Genomic DNA, 22,005 nt, shown 5'->3' with positions numbered 1-22,005 from the left:
ATTTTGCATTTTATTTTTTCTATAAAATGTAAGACTTTTTGAATACTTTGGTGAACACTCATTGTATACTTGTTCACCATGTTTTCAATATGTTCTAATACTTTATAACCTATATGTTATTTTATTTTGCAATTTATTTATACAATTATGTGTTTTTTAAGTATAAATAGGCCCATGAGGTGTATCAAACTCAGGACCTTTAAAGATAAGGAAAAAACTCTAGGCCAATCAAACAAACGTATTTTCCTTGCACTATCTTGTAATATTTTAATTTTATAGATAAATTGAAAAAATAAAAAAATAAAAAAGAAAATATGACATTAAAAAGATGAAGGATATGCATCTAAGTTTTGCACAGGGCCCTTAATTAAATACTCAGGGCTCGCCCTGCTTCTAACCACACTGCAGAAGAAAAACCCTACAAATCCAAATAGGGGTTAGGGTTACATCAAGTTTCATGAGATGAATGCCCATTTTTTCTCCATTTCTTCTTGTTGTGATGTCTCTTGATTTTATCCATTGTTCTAAAAATTTCTGCCTAGGCGCTAGGCAGCTGACCACCGCCTCGAGTAGTCCCTAGGCGTTTGAAGATTAAGAAAATGTGCCTAGACCCCTTAGGCATCCACCTTGTGCCCACCTAGGCACCATCTAGGTCTTGACTCTCACTTAGATAGAAAATCGATAACTTTCATTTTGCATTTTATTTTTTCTATAAAATGTAAGAGACTTTTTGAATACTTTGGTGAGCACTCATTGTATACTTGTTCCCCATGTTTTCAATATGTTCTAATACTTTATAACCTATATGTTATTTTATTTTGCAATTTATGTATACAATTATATGTTTTTAAAGTATAAATAGGCACTTATTTATACAATATATAATAAATTATTTATATCGGCCTAGTCCGCCTAAGGCCCCTCCTACTCGCCTAGGCGCTAGGCCTCAATCAACCGCTCGATTGGAGCATAGCGTCTTTTAGAACCTTTGTCACATCCCGGCCCAAGCCCCCACCACATCTCGGGCTCGACTCTATTGTAGCACGATATTGTCCACTTTGGGCCCTAACCACGCCCTCACAGTTTTGTTTATCGGAACTCACACGAGAACTTCCCAGTGGGTCACCCATCCTGGGAGTGCTCTCGCCCGAACTCGCTTAACTTTAGAATTCCGATGGAACCCAAAGCCAGTGAGCTCCCAAAAAGCATCGTGCTAGGTAGAGATGGGAATATACATATAAGGCTTACATGATCCACTCCCCTGAGCGATGTGGAATGTTACAACCTTGATCTTATCAGAGGTGAGGTTTTTCAACTTTGGATTATCTCCTTTTTTTATTGATCATCTTAATCATGATCACTACAGATAATAATGTTTCTCGGTAAGCATCCTTATTTTTATACTTTTTATTTGTCTTACGTGAATGGTCTTACGTTGATTATCCTATTGAATTGTTTATATATTTGTTTATCTACCAGATATTTCGCCTCAAATTATATGTATTGCTTCTGAAAACTGAATTTTATAAGAATCATGACATTATTCAGACCTGAGCATGGATGCCGGTTGGAGTGGTCATCATCCTATTTATCTTACCTTGGCCCGCAGCTTTGTGAAGGGACCTTGGTAGAGATTAAAGCCAAACCTATTGATCTATTTTGTAGATATTTTCTATGGTGTGATGATGAAATTAAGTTAGAAGAAAATTTTATGTGCATTGAGCTGTTGTATGCGATAACACATTTATAAGGTGTGAAATTTTACATTGGGCAAATCTTTAACCATTTCACCTCTTATATAATCGGACTACAAAACGTTCTTATAATTTATTTGCCAATAACAAGAATGATTTAAAACCTAGAGGTTAAACATGCTTTGGCAACTCTAGGTAAGACAGCGTTTGCTTTTTTAGGGTGATCATAACAAAAAAAGTTGACAAATAAGTCACCTTTACTTCACTTCAGTCCATAAAACTTGATTATATATGGATCCTAATGATCCTAGTCCTTATGAGTGTGTTGCCGTATAAAGATTTCTCGAGTACTAAGTTAGCTAGGCACAACATGTCTAGATCCAAATTCTCTTTATCTTTCCCACACAATATGCATGTATAAGATCAATCATAACATATAACGAAGTAATCTCTGCTAATTAGAGCTTATCTTTGGGGCTTAATTTTCTGATATCATTCTTCTAACCAAGGAGGAAAATATATAATGTACAAGAGTGTTTTATAAGGAAAGAAACATCAAATAACCTAATTACAATCTAATTACAAGGACTCAAATAGGTAACTAAACTAATTACAAAAGGTCAACTCTCTAACACTCCCCCTCAAGTTGGTGCATAAATGTCGTTCATGCCTAACTTGACAAGAGAGTTGTAGAACGCTTGACTTGCAACAACTTTAGTTAAGTTATCCGCAATTGATCCTCTGACTTTACAAACGGGAATTGAATAATATTCCCATCCAACTTCTCCTTAATGAAGTGTCTGTCAACTTCCTCGATCATGTTGAATTAGGTTGTGTGAGATATCGATAGCCGCTTTATTATCACAAAATAAATCCGAGGCTCAATTCGAAGCATACCCGAGTTCACCAAGTAACCTCTGAAGCCATAATATTTCACATACTCCTTTTGCCATACCCCTATATTCCGCCTCTGCACTTGATAAAGCAACCACTTTTTGTTTCTTACTCAGCCAAGTCACTAAGTTTCCTCCCACAAATGTAAAGTAACCAGATGTGGACCGACGATCAGTAGCGTTGATTGCCCAATCTGCATCGGTGTAACCCTCTATTCGGCAATGATCATTCTTGGAAAACATGATGCCTCTACCCGGTGAGGACTTCAGGTATCATAGGATACGTTCAACCGCACCCATATGTGCCTCACTTCGAGAATGCATAAATTGACTAACAACACTTACTGCGTACGCAATATCAGGCCTGGTGTGAGATAAATAAATTAACCTCCTAACTAACCTTTGATAACGATCTCTGTTAGTGGGAACTTGATTAGGGTGCACGACAAGATGATGATTATGGATTATGGGGATGTCAGCCAGTTTACAATCAAGCATTCTGGTTTCAGCTAATAAGTCTAGAACATATTTTCTTTGAGACAAAAATATACCCTGTTTAGATCGAGCTACTTCTATCCCCAAGAAATATTTCAAACCACCAAGATCTTTCATCTCAAACTCGGTTGCTAGGTAATCTTTGAGCCTTGAGATTTCCTCTTTGTCGTCACCTGTAACAATCATATCGTCCACATAGATGATAAGTGTCGTCAATTTCCCCATTCGACATTTCAAGAAAAGTGTATGATTAGAATTGCTCTGCCTTAACCTATATTTCCTCATAGTTGTCCGGAATCTACCAAACCATGCTCGAGGTAATTGCTTCAACCCATACAACGCCTTATTCAACTTGCACACTACTCCAGGTTGTAAAACAGATGCATAACCAGGAGGAATATCCATATATACTTCTTCCTTAAGATTACCATGAAAAAAAGCATTTTTCACATCAAATTGCTGTAATGGCCAATCTAAGTTGGTAGCCAATGAAAGCAATACTCTTATCGTATTAATCTTTGCTACCGGGGCAAATGTCTCTGTATAATCAACACCATACATCTAAGTGTATCCCTTGGCCACCAATCGTGCTTTGTATCGTTCAACAGGCCCATCAGCGTTGTACTTGGTGTACACACATCGACACCCAACTCTCTTATTTCCTCGGGGAAGCGGAACTAAATCCCACGTTTGATTTTTCTGAAGTGCAGTCATTTCTTCCTCCATTGCCTTGGTCCATCGATCATCAGATAGTGCCTCCTTTAATGAACTTGGTGTGCTATCATTGGATATTTATTGTACAAAAGCTTTGCCGGGTTTTGATAACTTATGTGATGACACATAGTTGGCAATGGGGTATTTAGAGCCTTTCGTTGTGTCCGGTGAATATCGATTGGGTGGCTTTCCCCTGTTGTGCCTAAAAGGTAATTGATAATTCGGAACAACGGTATCATCAATAGGGATAGTATAGCTTACCTCAGGAATATTCTCAGGAGTATGGTTATTTGGTGGTACTATATTTGGAGATGAGGGGGAGTAGTATCAATAGAAGTTTCAAGATCGGCAAGTGGCAGCACTGGTGCCATGGGTGAGGACGGCACTGTCGTGCTTACCGCTGGTTCTGTGGGCAGCGATGTTGCTTCTATTGGTTAGGCTGGCAGTGTAGCCACTGCAAGCTTGGCTAATAGTGGAAGCAGAAGATCAATGCTAGCAACCATGGTCCAAACTTGCTCGTTATGTAGTGTCTCCCCCTTAAGAGAAGGGTTGGAAGAAGCCAAAGTGTAATACATCTCAAACTCGAAAAAAGTAACATCCATGGTAGTATACATCCGATGTGAAGGAGGGTGGTAGCAATGGTACCCTTTCTGATGTAATCCATACCCTATAAAAATGCAACGGATAACACATGGGTCAAGTTTTTTCTGATAATTTTTATGTAGATGAACAAAGGCAACACATCCAAAAACTTGCGGTGGGAGCACTAAAACGGACGGTAGAGGCACGAATGTAGCAAGAACTTGCAAAGGTGTAAGAAAGTTCAACATTTTAGATGGCATGCGGTTGATAAGGTAAGTGGCAGTCTGAAGAGCAACATCCCAAAAGGAGCGGGGAACATTCGCCCCAATCAATAGCGATCGAGCCGTTTCTAATAGATGGCGATTTTTGCGCTCAGCCACCCCATTTTGTTGAGGAGTCTGAGGACAAGATCTTGTGGAGGATTCCGTGATTAGTTAAATAATGTGTAAAATCATTATTAACATATTCACCGCCATTATCAAAACGCAAAATCCAGATTGTAGTAGAATACTGTGTTTGAACCATGGTGTGGAATGTCTTAAACGCCAGAAACACATCACTTTTATGCTTAAGAAGGTATAACCATGTCATCCATGTGCAATCATATATGAAAGTTACAAACCACCTAATACCATAGTAATTGGAGATGGTCCCCAAACATCCGAATGAACAAGACCAAAAGGAATAACACTTTTATTAGAATTCAACGAATAAGAAACACGGTGACTCTTGGCAAGTATACAAGTGTCACATTTAAAGTCTGAAATCGAACAACCAACAAATAAATCCAGAAACATATGAAGTAAATAACTGAAAGACAGATGACCCAATCGATGACGCCATAACCATATCTGATGCCGCTTGTGATCAACAGCTCTTTGGGCGAGATTGACCCGTCCTGTTCTGACATCGTCCACAAAATAAAGATCCCCCCTCTTAGTACCACGACCAATTATCTCCTTCGTGAGAATATCCTGAATAAGACAAAACTTCGGATACAATAGTACACAACATTTCAATTGCTCAGTAGCTTAGCCAGGAGACATCAATTTATGCTTTAGTGAAGGTACAAGTAGTGTATGCGGCAAAGAGAGGGTAGGTGTGAGGCGTATAGTGCCAGCGCCAGTGCTAATTACCGGTGAGGTGACACTATTAGCATTAGTAATATTTCGTTGAAGTGAAACAGTATCACAAGCTAAATCAGTGAGGTCATAGGTCATATGGTATGTGGCACCGAAGTCAATGATCCAACCGGACTGAGGATCACCATTATTCATATTAAAAGCATAACCACAGTTACCTGAGGACTCCAGAGGCATGTCGGAAGAACTCGAAACAAGAGGAGGATTCATGGTAGGGTCGGTTAGGGTAGTAGTGTTTAGTATAAGGGTATGATCGGTTAGGATGAGGTTGTTTTTACCGTGGAGTGGTGGTAGGTTCTCCATGGGAGGGTCGAGTTTGCTTGAGGGAACGGGCATAGTAGAAATCCTAGGATCTCTGCTATGATACCATGCTAATTAGAACTTATCTTTGGGGCTTAATTTTCTGATATCATTCTTCTCACCAAGGAGGAAAATATATAATGTACAAGAGTGATTTACAAGAAAAGAAACATCAAATAACCTAATTACAATCTGATTACAAAGACTCAAATAGGTAACTAAACTGATTACAAAAGGTCAACTCTCCAACAATCTCAACCATCTATTATATGAAAATCTGTCATAGTTTCAGTTACACGGCTGATTAATATATATATATATATATATATATATATATATATATATATATATATATATATACGTAAATCTAGGTAGCTACGCATCCTCTCCAAAGTCCCATAATTTCAGAACATACATGGAGTTTTTTAGGACAAAATTTGGAAAATGGTTATGTACCACAGTTAAGAATATTAAAGTATATATATAGACTTAGCTATAGCTATTTAGTATGAAAACCAGCAAGCTCTCCAAGTTCTTCAATCTCCCTTGCCAATTCTTCCACCTTTTCAACCATCTCTGTCAACAAGAAGACAAAGCTTGCAATTGCAAGTCCATCAACATTCTCTATTGGTCCAAACTTGGAAGGAGAAACAATGGAGCTCAGCTCTAGTCTCATTGACTTCAATTTGGGCACTATCACAGACTCCCGGTTGCATCTTCTCATCTTCACAAGGCTCTCTCCAAGCTCTCTTAGGCTCCATGCAAGTGTCAACCCTACAGCTTCACAGGGTTCTTCGATCGACTGCCTCAGACTCGACGATGGCTAAAATCACACATAATTTGAACCAGCTTGAGAATTTTTCTTCGAAAGAAGATGAACCAAAATTAATTTAAGCAAATGCCAAAGAGTGCATGTTATATATGTATATATGTACCTGTCTAGGAGATTGAAGACAACCTTTTAGGGAAATGACAATGGTAGCTAGCTCTCGAAGGAGCTCTCCAACTTGCAGGTATTTTGTCCAGGGGTAGTTGAGACCAAACTTTCCATGCCATGGTTCCCACTTCGCAAAATTTGCCTGACATACATAATATATTATAGAACACTGTGAGCACACTTTTTTGCTTATAATTTATACAAGAATAATATTATTTATTCATATTTGATGAACCACTATTTTTAATAAGAAGTGGATTACTATGCGGTACATACAACGCTCCCGATAAAATGTGCATGAAATAGTATTATACCAGTGTCTCATCCTTGGACTTGGAGTGCAACACCGACTTGCATCTACTAGAAATGGACCTAGGCTGGTCATCCTTTATATTTTCCTTGTCCAATCTGAAGTAATTCTCCAAGCATCCTGCAAATCAATTATGGGCGCACAATGGTTAATTTTTTACTTAATTAAATGGTTCATTCGTTTACTTTAATCACCAACTCAAATTAATACATGCTTTAACTATTACCTTCAATTGAATCTGCAAGGAGTTGAAATTTATGAGCTGTGGAGTCATGAAGTTCATCACTAGCCCATGTTGGGAAGACTAGCAAGCTTATGAATATGCATACTGCAAATCCCATTCCGATCGTTGAAAGACGATTACGAGCTAATTCCAACACTTTTTCGGCACGTAAACCCGATACGATTACTAGATTGAAGGTCAGGATGAAGATCATGACTCCATAGTCATATCTTTTCTTGATACTTGGCACTAATCTAAAATATGTCGCAGATGTACCTGAAATATAATAAAATGTAAGATTTACGTAGTTACTAGTTTATCTTCTCTGCCCTCATTTTTTTTCTTATTCAATAAGATTTCTACCGTCCAAAATGTCATATATATATATATATATATATATATGATGACAATTCGTCATCAACTACCATTTAAAATCTATAGTAATGCATGGCACGTGGATAATGCGCCATGATCCTCTAGGTTAAGATGGAAGTTCCAAATTCTTTGGGGGGCAACTTTGTACAATATTAGACTACGCATTATAAAAGTTACGTCACGACATTATAGCCGAGCACTATCTTACCGATGACAAACACCGAAGAACCGATAATCACGGCGTTGCCCTTGCCCATTCTACCAACTTCTCGAGCAAAAGTTGCCGCTGAACACCCCAATACACCTCCTAAAATTGTTCCGAATCCACGGTTTAAGCCCTTACTAAGTGTAGCACCTGAAAAAAAAAATTGTTACCATACTTAATTATTAAATGTACACAAAGTTAATTAAAACATGAATTAGTAACTTAATGACATTTTTTTTTGTTGCATAAAGAAGAGCAAAACATTCCAAAGTAACCCGGAAAAGTAGAGTGAACCTGCATAAAACTCAAAAATGACGATGACGGTCATTATAGCCCACATGGCATTCTCTCCAACTTGCTCATAGAGAGGATCCAGAAGATAGAGAAGTGAAACCAAAACTAGGGCAACTCCAACCTTGATGCTGTGAAGCAGCTTTCTCATATCTTGCTTGCTTTTCTGATCAAGTACTCTAAGTGTAAGATTGGAAATAATTCCAAAAATAGAAAACTTCTGCCTCTCATCTTTGTCTTGAATATTTTTGGGACGAGCAAGCTCCCCATCTGCCGGAATAGTTATCACGGTTGAACCCATAAATCACTATAAGAAATATTAATAGAAATATTCTGTTAGTTTTTTTTTCTTGTTTTAGCTAGACAAAATGACGCACTTTGTAGTTGTGAAATTTGGAAGGGAGATATCGTGTTTATATATACACGACTCTCCCTAGAAAAGTAGCCAAAGTGGGAACATATATTATATGGTACCTATTAACCTAAAGTGGACCTAGCTAGCAGGGGTGTTGCACTTCAATTTAAAGGCAGTGCCCTATAAATTTGTGACGTGCCTCAAAACCAACATTGACTGTACGTGCGCATTTATCAGAAGTAGGGTTTTGAACTCTTGAATGAAATTATTAAAATTATAGTCACCTTAGTGGAGCACGCTTGCAGGCACGAGAGTCCCTTCTATGCAATGTGCCAATGCCAATTCAGTATATAATATATATATATATATATATATATATATATATATATATATATATATATGGAGAATTGTCTTTTCGCAACAACATTTTTCTATGCGCAATATTGTGCCAATGCCGCAGATAAATTGTTATCGCATTTTCATCGTTGTGGTTGACCACCAAGCTTAGTGCTCACAACTTGCAAACATGCGAAGGTTTTCAGTGTCGCGTATCATGCAAGGTTGATCAACAAATCATTGATACATGTAGGCTTGATAATATACTTAATGTATTCAGAGTTAATTACATCCGTGAGCGAGTGACTGTTTTTTTTTTTTTTTTTTTTTTTGGATAAAATATATTCTTGTTTGCATTTGTACAATAAAATACTTAAGAAAGGTTGGAATAAGAAAACGCGTGGCAGATCGTGTGATAAAGTATATTAATCGGATATCACAAATTAGGGGAGAAATAACCAATCAATTCTTCTTTAAAAAAGATGTCTGAAAACAAATAAAAAAGGATATAAAATCTGGAATATCTTTTTTTTTTTTTTTTTAATACATAGATATTTTTACACTAAGAGGAGGTGTGTTCGGTTAAGCCACACAATCGACAACTCAATTTGGTATCGAATTCGTCATCTATGAAATTCAAATCTATAGACATCTCACTTTCAAATAAAAAAAAAAATACCATCATACCGTAATATTAAGCGACGAAAATCTGAAATATCTTAGATTTAAAAATGCTAAAAACGTACACTGACGCCTATTAAGTCACCCAGTGATGATCAAATAGAAAATGACACCACGTTTTACTCATAGTGGAGATGCCACGCTCTATTTTCTATGGTTCTTATAGCATTTTCTTGGTAAACATCTTTTTATGTTGGCCATAGACGATTTCGTTGGCTGTTACGTGATCATGTTGGCTAGCTTCTCCTAAGATGATTTTGTTTTTGGAACAAATGATATTATCTACATTAAAGGGATGGGGAAGTGGGATAAGCTTTAAAATGGACTAACAATAATGTGGTTCAAATTCGCCTTCGGCAAGAATCGAACCTAAAATCTCTCACTTACAAGTGAAGAGGAATATTATTAAATCGTAGTACTAACCACTAGACCACAGTACTAAGTGACTTCTTCTAATATGATTTGTTTCCCTTCAAAATTAACAGAAAGTTGGGAACTATTTGTTGGAGAAAGTTAAGGTTCCACCATAAAACTAATTGGCAATATGGGGAATAACCCAACCTCTTAAAGTCATTCCAAGGTTTCTCCTTCACCAATGTGGAATAACCCAACCTCTTAAAGTCATTCCAAGGTTTCTCTTTCACCAATGTGAAACTCTTTTTACCTTCATAGCCTCACATGCCCCTTCACGTGTGGTGAATTTTCAAGCCAAACACCTAGACAACACGAATTGGGTGACGTGGAGCATGTGTGGCCATTGAACTTCACACATGGGCCAACCTGCTCTGATATCCTGAAGAAAGTAGAGGTTTCACCATAAAACCAATTAGCAATACACGTGGACAACACAACTCAGATGATGTGAAACATGTGTGGCCGTTGAGCTCCGATGATGTGGAACACGTGTGGCCATTGAACTTTATACATAGGACAACCTACTCTGATACCATGAAAAAAAAGTTGAGGTTCTACTATACAATCGATTTGCAATATTGGGAGTAGCCCAACCTCTTATAAGCCCTTGCAAGGTTTCTTCTTTCACCAATGTGGGACTCTTTTTACCTTCACATCCTCACATATGTTATAGTTTATATGTTTTTAGTTACATTGGTGGTTTTGAACTCTGTGGACATAGTCCACGTATATTCTGCATTCTTCATATATGAAATCATATGAATTAAGAGTATTGAAGAACCATCAATCACTACGATTAATTTTCATAAAGGATGTTGTGCAATTGATAATTATATGTATACGTGGTGCATGACTCTGCACGCATGTATTCTAAGAAAGAGGCAAGAAATGAGAAGCACAAACCAATAAATTGGGCTGAAAAAGAAAGGATGAACTAATGAAACTATGAATAAAAAGCTTAGAAATTAAATTAAGAAAGTAATGACCTAATTTTAGTTAGATAACATGAACATGACCTTATGCCTAAGCTTGACAGCATACATTTCAACTGTCAACAATTTGCTTACGTTGAGCTAGCCAGGAATTTTTAATTTCTGAATCTGTTCTTATACTTAATTACAGGATAAATTAGCATCATCCTGATCAAATTAATGCATATACAGATGTGCATGTACTCTTAATTCTTTTAAATGGATCTTTCAGTGAACAACCACCTGCGTAGGATAGAGCATCAATTAATAAACGTCACTAATTAAAATTTTGATTAAGCAACTGTAGACAAAAACGAAACAACTTCTTGAATCGCATGGACTGGATTCATAGAGCCACTCAGTCTCTCTTTGATTATAACTATAGTACTAGTACAAGTTCTAAATAAAGTTTCAAATCAAATTTTGTTAACTTGTTGGACCAGGGAACCTTACATTTTCTTGGCTAAAAATGGCAAGACAATGCGCCATACGTGGAGCTCTTCCATTAAAGATTTGACCTCCACCAAATTAATTAAAAATCTTTCTGTCGTCCAGCACTAAAAAAGAGTAATGAGTGAGGCAGGGAAGATGGGGTAAAATTTGTAAATGATCATGAGTCATGTGCATTTTTTTTTTCTTTTTTTAGATTAGAGGGGTTTCGAATCCTAGATCTAGCATACTTATACTCATCATTCTACCCAGCCTCACAACTTAGCTTGCTTATACAAGGTCATTTGAATACACACTATCCTTCTTGTTGGAGAATAGAATCTCACATCGAAAATATAACAAAATGACTTGTATATGAGAAAATTCTACTCTTAGACCTGGTTTGGTACTGAGGTGATTCTGAAAAAAGCTAGTATCAAAAAAAGCTGGGAGTTGTTTTTGTGTTTGGTAAACATTCAGCTTCAGCTTTTTTTCACAGTTTTGGGTGAAAAAAAAGCCAAAAACAAGAAGCTGCAAAACCCAGCTTTGAAAAATCGGTTTTTTTTTTCACATCTATTTTACATAAAAGTTTACCAAACACTATAATACTGTTTTTTTTTTTCCAAAAGCACTTTTACAAAAAAGTTTACCAAACACACTGCTGTTTTTTTCACAGCCGCTTATTCTCACAGCACAGCAGAATCAGCTTTTTTTCAAAGCACAGCAATACCAAACCAGCCCTTAATATCATCGAGACTTTTTGTGATAAAAGCCTACACATAGTAATTGGTGATCAAATTTAGAGACAAAATTGATAATGTTGGTAGTGAATCATATGTTGGGCCTAAAAAATTTATACTCATATATACATATTTTTAACATCCAACCATATATTAGCACAATCAATTGACTAATGAACAAAAGGTAAAACCTAGATTTAGGTCTAATTAATTAAGTTTTGGAATAATAGACCATAGCACGATTGGCGCTCTTAATTTAAAACTACTTTTGTTGGAGAATTCGAATCTTGGTTGGAAAAATGATGCATGCACCTATCATCTTTGTTCAAGTACGATTAGTACCTTCCACAACAAAGCTCTATCTATGAGCTAATTGGACACGAATCCAACGCGGGGTTGAAAAATATTTACGAATGATGATGGTCACAACCACTAATGAAATTTAATTTTAAGTGTCATACGTAAGACCATCCAAATATATAATTTAAGTCTTTCTTGTGATACTTTTATTTTGTAATGTTGGTAGAGATTTCAAGTTTAAATTCCTCTTTTTATAGAAATATAAAGAAAATTGAAGTCAGTGTTCCAAATTTGTCTTCAAATTAACAAGGAATATAGGCTATAGCTTCCAATCATCAAAGATTAATATATATGTTAAGTTTTGAACCTTGAGCACTATTTATAGGCATAAAAACATAACATGAACTGTTGTGAAGCAAAACATTAAGTAATACAAATCAGAACATATCTTCGTGTATACATCCTCGTGAATAATTAATTTATGGTGAATACATCTTTGTGTTTGTCGCTCTCATGTAATATAAGAATGTAAACCTCATAATATGTAAATTATTTGGAGTGAATATGAATCCCTAATCTTTTTTACATAGGGCATATTTCAGCCATGTACATTGTATACAACACAAAAAGAGCAAATGATGAGCGGCTAGAAAAGCTTATCGAACAGCAAGTTCGGGCTAGTTGCGGTGAATATTGTTTTCAAGGTTTTCGGTATCTGATTTGGCCTCATGATACATTTTCGGTGTTTAATTTTGATGTTTTAACAACGTTTAAAGGTTAGAATAGCTCTAAAGTTTTAGGAGTGTTTTCAAAACTTTTGTAATCTTGAATTAGTTTTTTTTTTCATTTGCATTTAGGATTTTTCCTATGACTACATAAACAACTTTAGGGTTTTTTTTTCATTCATCTTTTATATTATTAATCAAATTTTGAAAACGTTTCTTAATTCTCTAATGTTCCAGAATACTATTAAAAAATGACCGTTCGGGACCCTTGAAATGAGTGGATAACCATAACTTACCACTATTTGTCTCCCTTTAAAAAAATAAAATAAATAAATAAAAAATGACCATTTGGGTTTGTTTTTTGGGAACTTCAAAAAGCTTATGGTACTGTTCACTTTAACAAAAAACCACATTTTTACACTAAAAAGTCAATTATAGTACTATTCACTTTACCTTTTACATTGTTCTTATTGTTAAACTCAAAGTTTTTAAACTCTTTTCATTATTTTTTTTTATTTTTATATATAACTTCCGATGTGTCAGCAAAGTAATTAGGATTTGGGATAAATCATGAAGAGTTAAACTATTTTAATAAGCTTTGGTAGCGACAGGGGACATATACCTAAACCTACCAACTTAACAATAGGCAAACAACTTTTTATCTTTTAAGTCCGTGCCACGGAAACCATCACCCGTACATTCGTTTGACTTGTATCACTGTATGTCAAACTCGTCTCTTTCTTTCGCCTTTTGTTCTGATTTCCTCTTACTTTTACATCGTTATTGGATGATGCACTATATCGATAATCATCCACCTTATGGCCCACGCTCTCGGACTTAGAAAAGAAACAAATAAAGTTAACCTAAGGTTATTTCTAGTATGCACGCAGCGAGATTCTTGATCATTCAATTTTTTGTTAAAAATTCTTGAGTACACATCTAATAATATGTTACTCTAATGCATGTCATTCATCGGATGTATAGAATTTTCAATTTGAGCTCAAAAGGTTTCGTGTTAGGTAGAGATCCACCGTAGCACGATATTGTTCACTTTGAATTTGATCACGCTGAACTCGCTTAACTTCAGAGTTCCGATGAACTTCGAAGCCAGTGAGCTCCCAAAAGGTCTCGTGCTAGGTAGAGATAGGAATATACATATAAGGCTTACAAAATCATCATCCATGGACGATGTGGGATCTTACAACGCCCCAACCAATGCATGGGCTTTATTTCAGGCCTCAAGGGAAGTCTAATGGTGGTGGTAATTAGAGGAAAACATTTCAGGATTTGAGGAATTTACACACGAACCCGCCGCACCCACCGTGCGGGTTTCTCATTTTTAAGGTCGAATTCCATCAAACTTTGGGTGGAATGAAAAGAGGGAAGGTCTTAAAGTGTTTCCCAAGTGGGTAGGTGGTTTGATTTGCCGGAAAATCAATGGAAAAGGCCCGAGAAGGGGCTACACGGGTCGGGTCCGAAGGTTATGCGGGTCGGCCCACCCCCCTTTTTTTTATCCTTTTCTTTTTCTTCTTCTCTCCTTTCCCCTTCTTTTTTTCTTTCTGATTGGTCCTCCCCTTTTTCTCCTTTCTTCCTTCTCTCCTTTCTTATTCTTTACTTTTCATCCCAGTCGTCCATCTCTCCTATTGCTTTCATCCCAGCCACACACATGGCATAACTCTTTGCTCCAGATTTTCTGGAGCCTTCTAAAATAAAGTAAAATTACCAAAATATTCCTGACTTTAAACGTTAATAACTTTTTCATTATAACTTCGTTTCACGAACGGTTTGCGCCTACACGTTCGTGAGATTGAGTTCTATTCAAAAATATAAATTGTGACCTCAAAAGGTCTACAGATTTTAAATAATTAATCTCCAAACTTCAAACTTCGTAACTAGCTTAATTTAAAACTAAATTCAAATAAATTAATATAAATTCTCGATTCTTTCCTCATATTCATAATTATGAATATCCAATTCATATATTTAAAATTTTTTTCCCACGTTATTACAGGTCTATGGATGCAAATGGGTCTTGTCCCCCACCGCTTTGACTCTTAGCTTCACGCTTCCCCCAGATCCGGGTTATGCCTTGCTCAAGGCCATTTTCCTGCCTCAGGGTATGGCGCGTGATCTGTGCTTGGAATTGCAGTTGTTGGTGGGTTGGAGCCACGTTTCGTCACCCTGCTTTGGTGTTGTGGACTTGTCGAAATCCCCGCTTGAATTAGAGCACAGCACCTCCATGGTGGTGCTGCTTTGGTTTGGGCATGCAAATATTGCGGTGGCTCTGTTTGGGCTTCTTGTCGGTGGTCACATTTGGAACCTTTGTCGCATGCGGTTCATTGTTTCTGCTCTGTTGGATTTGTGGATGTCAACCAGACCCGTCTTGTGTTGTGGCACCGCTATAGTCCTTGCCTGAGGGTCCTATCTTTCCATCGTACGGTGTCCATTTTGTGGTTCCATTAGTTTATTTTAGCCTAGTTTAGTTTAATTTTAGTTAGTTTAGTTTTGAGCTAGTTTAGTCTAGCTTAATTGTCTCACCTAGTGAGTGTTGTGGCCGCGCCACAACGATAGCTATATTTGGCTTTTGCTTTAAGCGTTGTATTATGTGGTCTCGTCTACTAATGATGACTTCATGTGGTCTCACTCACAAGATGACTTTATGTGACCGCACTATTTGGCGGCAACTATTTGCAATCACCTATACAAATCTGTTATATGTTGTTTCTATGACAAGTTTGTATGGGTGTTGTAGGAAGTTCTCGTACATGTGGTAGCTGCTTAGGGGTTTACCATTATTATCTCATTTAAGCAAATTAATCTCCAAATCTTTTTTTTTATTTTTTTATTTTTATTTTTATTTTTTTTTGTTACTAGAGGATTGTACCCAATTGATGCTTATGTATTGCTCTCGGTTGAGTAATGAAATACCAAATATTGTTGCTTGTCAAAAAAACTATCTAACGCATTGAACTTATAAATAAAGGTTGATAATGTTGATTACGTACCAGATTAAAACTCCATTCACTATAAATTTTGAGTATGTTTATGCCTTTAATTTCTTTCGCCGTTGAAGTTGTTTTTACGCCTTCTAAAAGATCATGAAGGCTTGAATAATGGACACAATGCTTTGTCTAACACCAAATCAGAAGCTTCAATCTAGTGCTTAAGAATCACACACGATGATGGTTAGGGAGATACTGAAATGCTTATGTGGGTTTTCCCTATCTTCAAAAGAGTGACTAGTAGCCGCCAGCTGATCTTTAAAAAAAAAAAAACTACTTAATTTGATATGACCAAGTTACTTGTCAAAACATTTTTCAGAATCATGCCCTAAAAGTGGAAGGTAAATAATTTTTCATGGTCCATTTATTTTTTAAAAGGTTTAACTGAGATAATGGGTTGGTACCAAATTCGTACCGAAAGATGAGCTCCTTATATACTTTTGGCTAAGGCAATATAAATTTCTAAATCATAATGATTGATGGTAGGAAAAATTAATCACTCGGTGATGAACATTATGAAAATGCAATAGTGGTCAAAATATATTATCATTATATAGCAAGTGGTCATTTTTCACAGTCATAGAAATATGTTGAGCTTTTGCATGACGGTGTAGATTTAAACCTCGTTGTTAGCTAATCTAACAAAATCTATTAGTTGACAAAAAAAAAAAAATTATCATTACATAGATCATTCACACATCATATTCCAAACATAACGTTCCCCTCAACTTTATAGTTTAATTATTTTTTAGTTTATTTAATTAAAAAATTATTTGAATTAAAAGAAATTAAATCGTGATCGTATTCACTTACAAAAGTATGCATGAAAAAAAAAATCACTTTGTATTAGAAAGAAAATAATGTTGTGAAACTAATTATAAAAGTGGGTGCAGAGAGGGGACGACAAAGAGAGAGAGAATGACTCATGTGTATGAGAATTGTGTCCTCATCCATTGACCTTGTACCTTTATTTATACTAATCATGATAAGCTCTTTTTCTTGCATTGCAAGTAATACAAACCTATGAAGATTTGATCTTCAAATGACATTCTTAATTAATAATACACAATCACATTCTTAATAAAAATTCTATTCACAATAAATAACATTTCTTAAATTATAACTAAATAATTTTCATAAACAACATTTAAAAAAAAAAAATTATAACTACTTATTGACATGATGATATGATGTTAGGTAGAGAAAGTGTGCATATCAGGAGTTTGCCAAATCACAAATAGTGATATAAGCAGTAACAGATATATTCCACCACAATTTTCAAGTGCATGTCACACATTTATGATAAATAGTGATATAAGCAGTAACAGATATATTCATATCATATATTCCACCACAACTTTCAAGTTCCACCACAACATTCAAGTGCATGTCACACACTTATGATAAATAGTGATATAAGCAGTAACAGATATATTCATATCATATATTCCAAAACAACTTTCAAGTGCATGTCACACACTTATGATTAATCATTGATCCTACATTAATTATTTAAGAAAACCATATTTTCTAGTCCCAAAAGCATCACTAGTCTAGAAGCAACGTGACTCTTCCTAACTAAATACTATATGCAGCCTTAATTAACCCATTAACCATATCAGCCGTTTTTAATGTGTCAGGAACACGACCCAATATAGCAATTGTCATAATACAATTGATTGGAAGTTAAAAAAAAAAAAAAAAAAAAAATCTAATCAACTATATTATTACACTTGTGTACTAAGCCATGTTCTCAGCAGACTAAAAAAAATCTTCCCAAAATTTGTGCGGGCCACAAAAGTTTGGTCGCGGTCTCCTTAAATTTATATATCAATATATGTAGGATAGGACATCAGATAGGAACAAGGTCGAAAAATTGTAATTAGAGGACATATTATAAGTGGAGAGTCCACTAATACCCCTCCTCCATTTCGGTGGAGTACTCGATCCTTTGCCTCCCCTCCACACAATGATATTATTTAAAATTATCTATATTTGTTTGTTTCTTGGAATGTTCTCTTCTTTGTTTTTCTTTGAGACTTCTCGATGTTGAATTAATTGAACTATGTTACAGTCAATTGGCTACGTATAGAGATATGATTTAAGATCGTTGATTCTTGGAGAATTCATGTTTAATCTATAGTAACATCTTCATAGGTGGAGTTAGAATTTCACCCCGAAGAGAAGAGGCGGAGGAGGGTGGAGGGCGGAGGAGGAAGAGAGGAGGAGGGGGTGTGGTAAACGAGAAATCATCCTTAAAACATAAACCGAGAAAAGAACTATATGATTTCCTTAAAACATAAAACGAGAAAATAACTATATTTAATCATGTATGAAAATTAGAGTTCCATCTCAAACCCTACTAATATTTTATTGAAAATTTCATATTTTTGTTCCTAATTTCATACAAGCAAAGAAATTTCGTAACAAAGTAAACACATTCTTTACTTTTTATGTTTTTAGGGATGGGCCACCTCCAGTTTGGCTTTGCCTCCGCTATCGAACATCGTCACATAAACAACACATAGAAAGAATGAAAGAAATATCTCATCGAGGTAATTGTATTTGCTTTGATAGGTATGCTTTTCAAGAATGGCGGCAAACAAAGACACGAATTGCATGCCGTAATGGAAAAATATGGGTGCACATATTTTTAGACAAATTTGTTATAGTATGACCTACAGAAACATGTATGAGTTCAAAAAAGGATCTCCTGAATATTGGATAGCATGAACAATGTACCTTAACAAAGCTTAAAGTACTTAGTACAACGAGCATTTATGTAAAAGACCAAACAAAATAACATTGTATCACGTACTCGAACAAAGTTCTACGTCTCTCGAGCCCAGGTTTGACATGATTAAATAGTTTTTCGGGCCCGGACCAACAATAGTAAAGTTGGGCTTAGGACCGGCCATTAGTTCGGAGTCTTCAGAACTATATGCCTTGCTTGGCAATTGGGCAAATGTTAATTTGGCCCAGTTACATATAACCATTTCAATCTTCTCACTAAAAAGTTAGACCTCCTTTAAGGCTTTTTAGCCAAAATGGTTCATAAGATTTTCATAACACATAACTTTGGTCCTTAAGATTTAAAATTAATAGAAGTAGTCCCTGTGATTGTCCACCATCCATTATTTTAGTCATTCCATTAAAAAACTCCTTTAAGTGGTCCCTAAGCTTTTTAACGAAATGATCAAAATTATGAATGGTGGACAATATCAGGGACCAAAGTTATGTGTTATGCAAATCTCAAGAACCTAAATTATGTGTTTTGCAAATCTCAGGGACCAAAGTTATGTGTTATACGCTAACAGAGCTTTTTAACGGAATGACCAAAATAATAGATGATAGACAATCTCAGAGACCACTTCTATTAATTTTAAATCTCAGGAACCAAAATGATGTGTTATGCAAATCTCAGAGACCATTTGACTAAAAAACCCCTCCATTAATTTATAGTACAAAACTAATATAGAATACTATATGGTGTGAATTAAGACATATGGTGGTGGAGGAGTGGAAGTACAAGACAATACTAACTACCCGTTTTGGAGGGAGATTCTAGCGACCTCACGTGGATCATCTCAGTTCTCTTTCTTATCATGTAATGATGTTTGATGATCAAACTTGTCTACTTTCTAAATTACCATTTAAAAACAAATCATAAACAGTTTAGTGAAAAACATGGTAAATTTGTCGATTTATTGGATAACCATTAGATGAATAAACGATTTTAGATTCAGTTAATGTTTGCTTGGATGATATTAAATGGTGAATTGGAAAATAGACAACACTTGATTTAATATGACCCTTCATGGACCACGCCTATTATAAAATGAAAACTAATGAAAAAAAACTTGAAAAGTTCCCTATTATAAATCTTGCCCAACCCAACTGCTACAGAAATGCATTGATTAGTACTCCTAGTTCAAGGAGAATGTTTCAATATGTCCAGAACACGAAGCAGAAGTCATTATACAATTAGAAGAATAATTTTTTCAAGTGTCCCTCAATTTATATAATGATATGTGATGTTCTGCCTTGTATTTCCAGCACACTAAAAAATCTCTCTGATTCAAGTACATGTCATAGAGACATGATATTTGAACGGCTACCAATCTGCGAGAAATTGAGACTTGCAATAAAGACGCATGCACTTGTGGTTCTTAATTAACCATGCATGCCCTTGAAAATAACATATACCAAATTTTGAGAGATTCATGTCTCAAGAACAACCACAGAGAGTGTATTGTTAGAAAGGTAATACACATACTCTTAGCCTCTGTTTAACTCACTGTTGCAAGTGCTCTCACTCGCCACTTTCCAACATGGAGGGCTTGTCGTTCCTCCGGAGAACCAAAACAAGCCCGAAGGGCCGGTAGGTAGACCATATCATAAAAATGGAACGAGATTTGCATTAGCTGCTGCTTGTTGATGAAGTTAATTCCCAGGCCTATGATCACAGAGTGACACAGAACCTGGAAAATTGTTTAAGCTAATACCCTGAATACTAGCAAATGCAATATGACATAGGCAGGTTGGAGCTCTTTCTCCAAGTAATGTCCGTGGTGTTTTGGATAAAGAAATATTAGTTTCTCTTGGGATCTTGCAAAGCTTCTATAATTCTGGTTCTTTGGCATCCTCCTCGGTGTCCTAGGATCAAAGTAAATACAAAAGTGCTTGCTAAGGGTATCTCATCAGGTTATGCAGCTTAAAGTGTTTTCCGTGACTAATGCGGATTGTGGGGTGATTTATTGGTGATTTCTTCCAGAGCATGGTTAATCATGTTGTCATCCTTGTTTTTAAGTTGGCTCAACCGCATGCTTAGCCAAATATTTGTCTTGAAAGTGGACTCTTCCGGTGTGATTCTTTGTTTTGTTTATGGCTCTTTTTCTCCTCCTTGGTCGCTTCAGCCTCATTGCAAAACTTGTCTTTCCCTATTGTAACACATGGTCTTTTGTTGTTCACATATACTTCGAGAAAGCAATATATGCTTGCTGACAAAAAAAGGAAAACAAAAAAAGAGACAACTTAATAATGTTTAAATAAAAACAAAGTACAAATATAACATAAATAAAATCTCAATCAAATTGAAAAAAAATATAGAAGTACTAGACACACTGATTATGTTAACTAGCTAGGATTTCCGTTTTTATAAAATTAAATTAAAGACAACGACCTGGGAAAGAAAAAACAAAACCCTAGTGACTAATGTCTTGAATTTGACTAATGTGTTGAATTTCACCGGATTAATTAGTTGGAGTTTATATATATAGATAGGAAGGAAAGAGAAAACTAAAATAGGAAAATAGCAATTTCTCTCTTGTATCTTTATGTGGTGACATTTCTAATTCTAAAAAAGTCTTACTTCAGGATCAATTTTGCTTTTAGAATTTTAGTGTATTTAAAATATAGTCACATAATCTCCTTATATAATGACACGATTTATTTTTTATGAATATATATACTTCATAAACAAGATATGTTAATTATATCATTCATTTTTATTATAACACGTGAAATGATATATTACGTAACGTTCGAAGCTTATAAAAATTTCTTGCGACTTTGGAATGAAACTTTAGTATGCCATGTACGTAACACATTTTGACAAGTGGATGTGGAAATATTGGTAGCTTCAACTTTCACATGCATATTCTAAACTGAAATAACTCCAACGCCCAGTCTTTGGCCACCTACTCCCTTCTCTCTCCTCTGATCACATTAAAAAAGGTCCACTCAATTTTGCAATCATATGAAGTCACGCGCGCAGGCTCAGCACAACTAACAAATTCAGGAGAAGCAGGCACAGCATGACTCAGTACTGTCTGGTAGACCGACCAGTCAAAACCCCCCACAACATCGCCAAACCCTTTTTCACTCATGCT

The 22,005-nt window shown here is 35.7% G+C and overlaps 1 protein-coding gene across 1 annotated transcript; it reads right to left on the bottom strand.

Annotated features, from left to right (window-relative positions):
- Window positions 1–6,184: 6,184 nt before the first annotated feature.
- LOC137741627 (aluminum-activated malate transporter 13-like) lies at window positions 6,185–8,546 on the bottom strand. The gene is made up of 6 exons (XM_068481323.2): window positions 8,165–8,546; window positions 7,874–8,020; window positions 7,294–7,566; window positions 7,072–7,187; window positions 6,756–6,899; window positions 6,185–6,643 (listed from the first exon to the last, which is right to left on the bottom strand). The coding sequence occupies exons 1-6, from the start codon at window positions 8,460–8,462 to the stop codon at window positions 6,320–6,322; spliced, it is 1,302 nt and encodes a 433-aa protein (XP_068337424.2). The 5' UTR covers window positions 8,463–8,546; the 3' UTR covers window positions 6,185–6,319.
- Between the last annotated feature and the right edge of the window lie 13,459 nt (window positions 8,547–22,005).

Source organism: Pyrus communis, chromosome 11 (assembly GCF_041283825.1).
Source record: "Pyrus communis isolate YQ-2024b chromosome 11, ASM4128382v1, whole genome shotgun sequence".
NCBI classification, from domain to species: domain Eukaryota; kingdom Viridiplantae; phylum Streptophyta; class Magnoliopsida; order Rosales; family Rosaceae; genus Pyrus; species Pyrus communis.
Note: the sequence above shows the minus strand (reverse complement) of the source record. Positions and strands in the feature narration are given on the sequence as shown.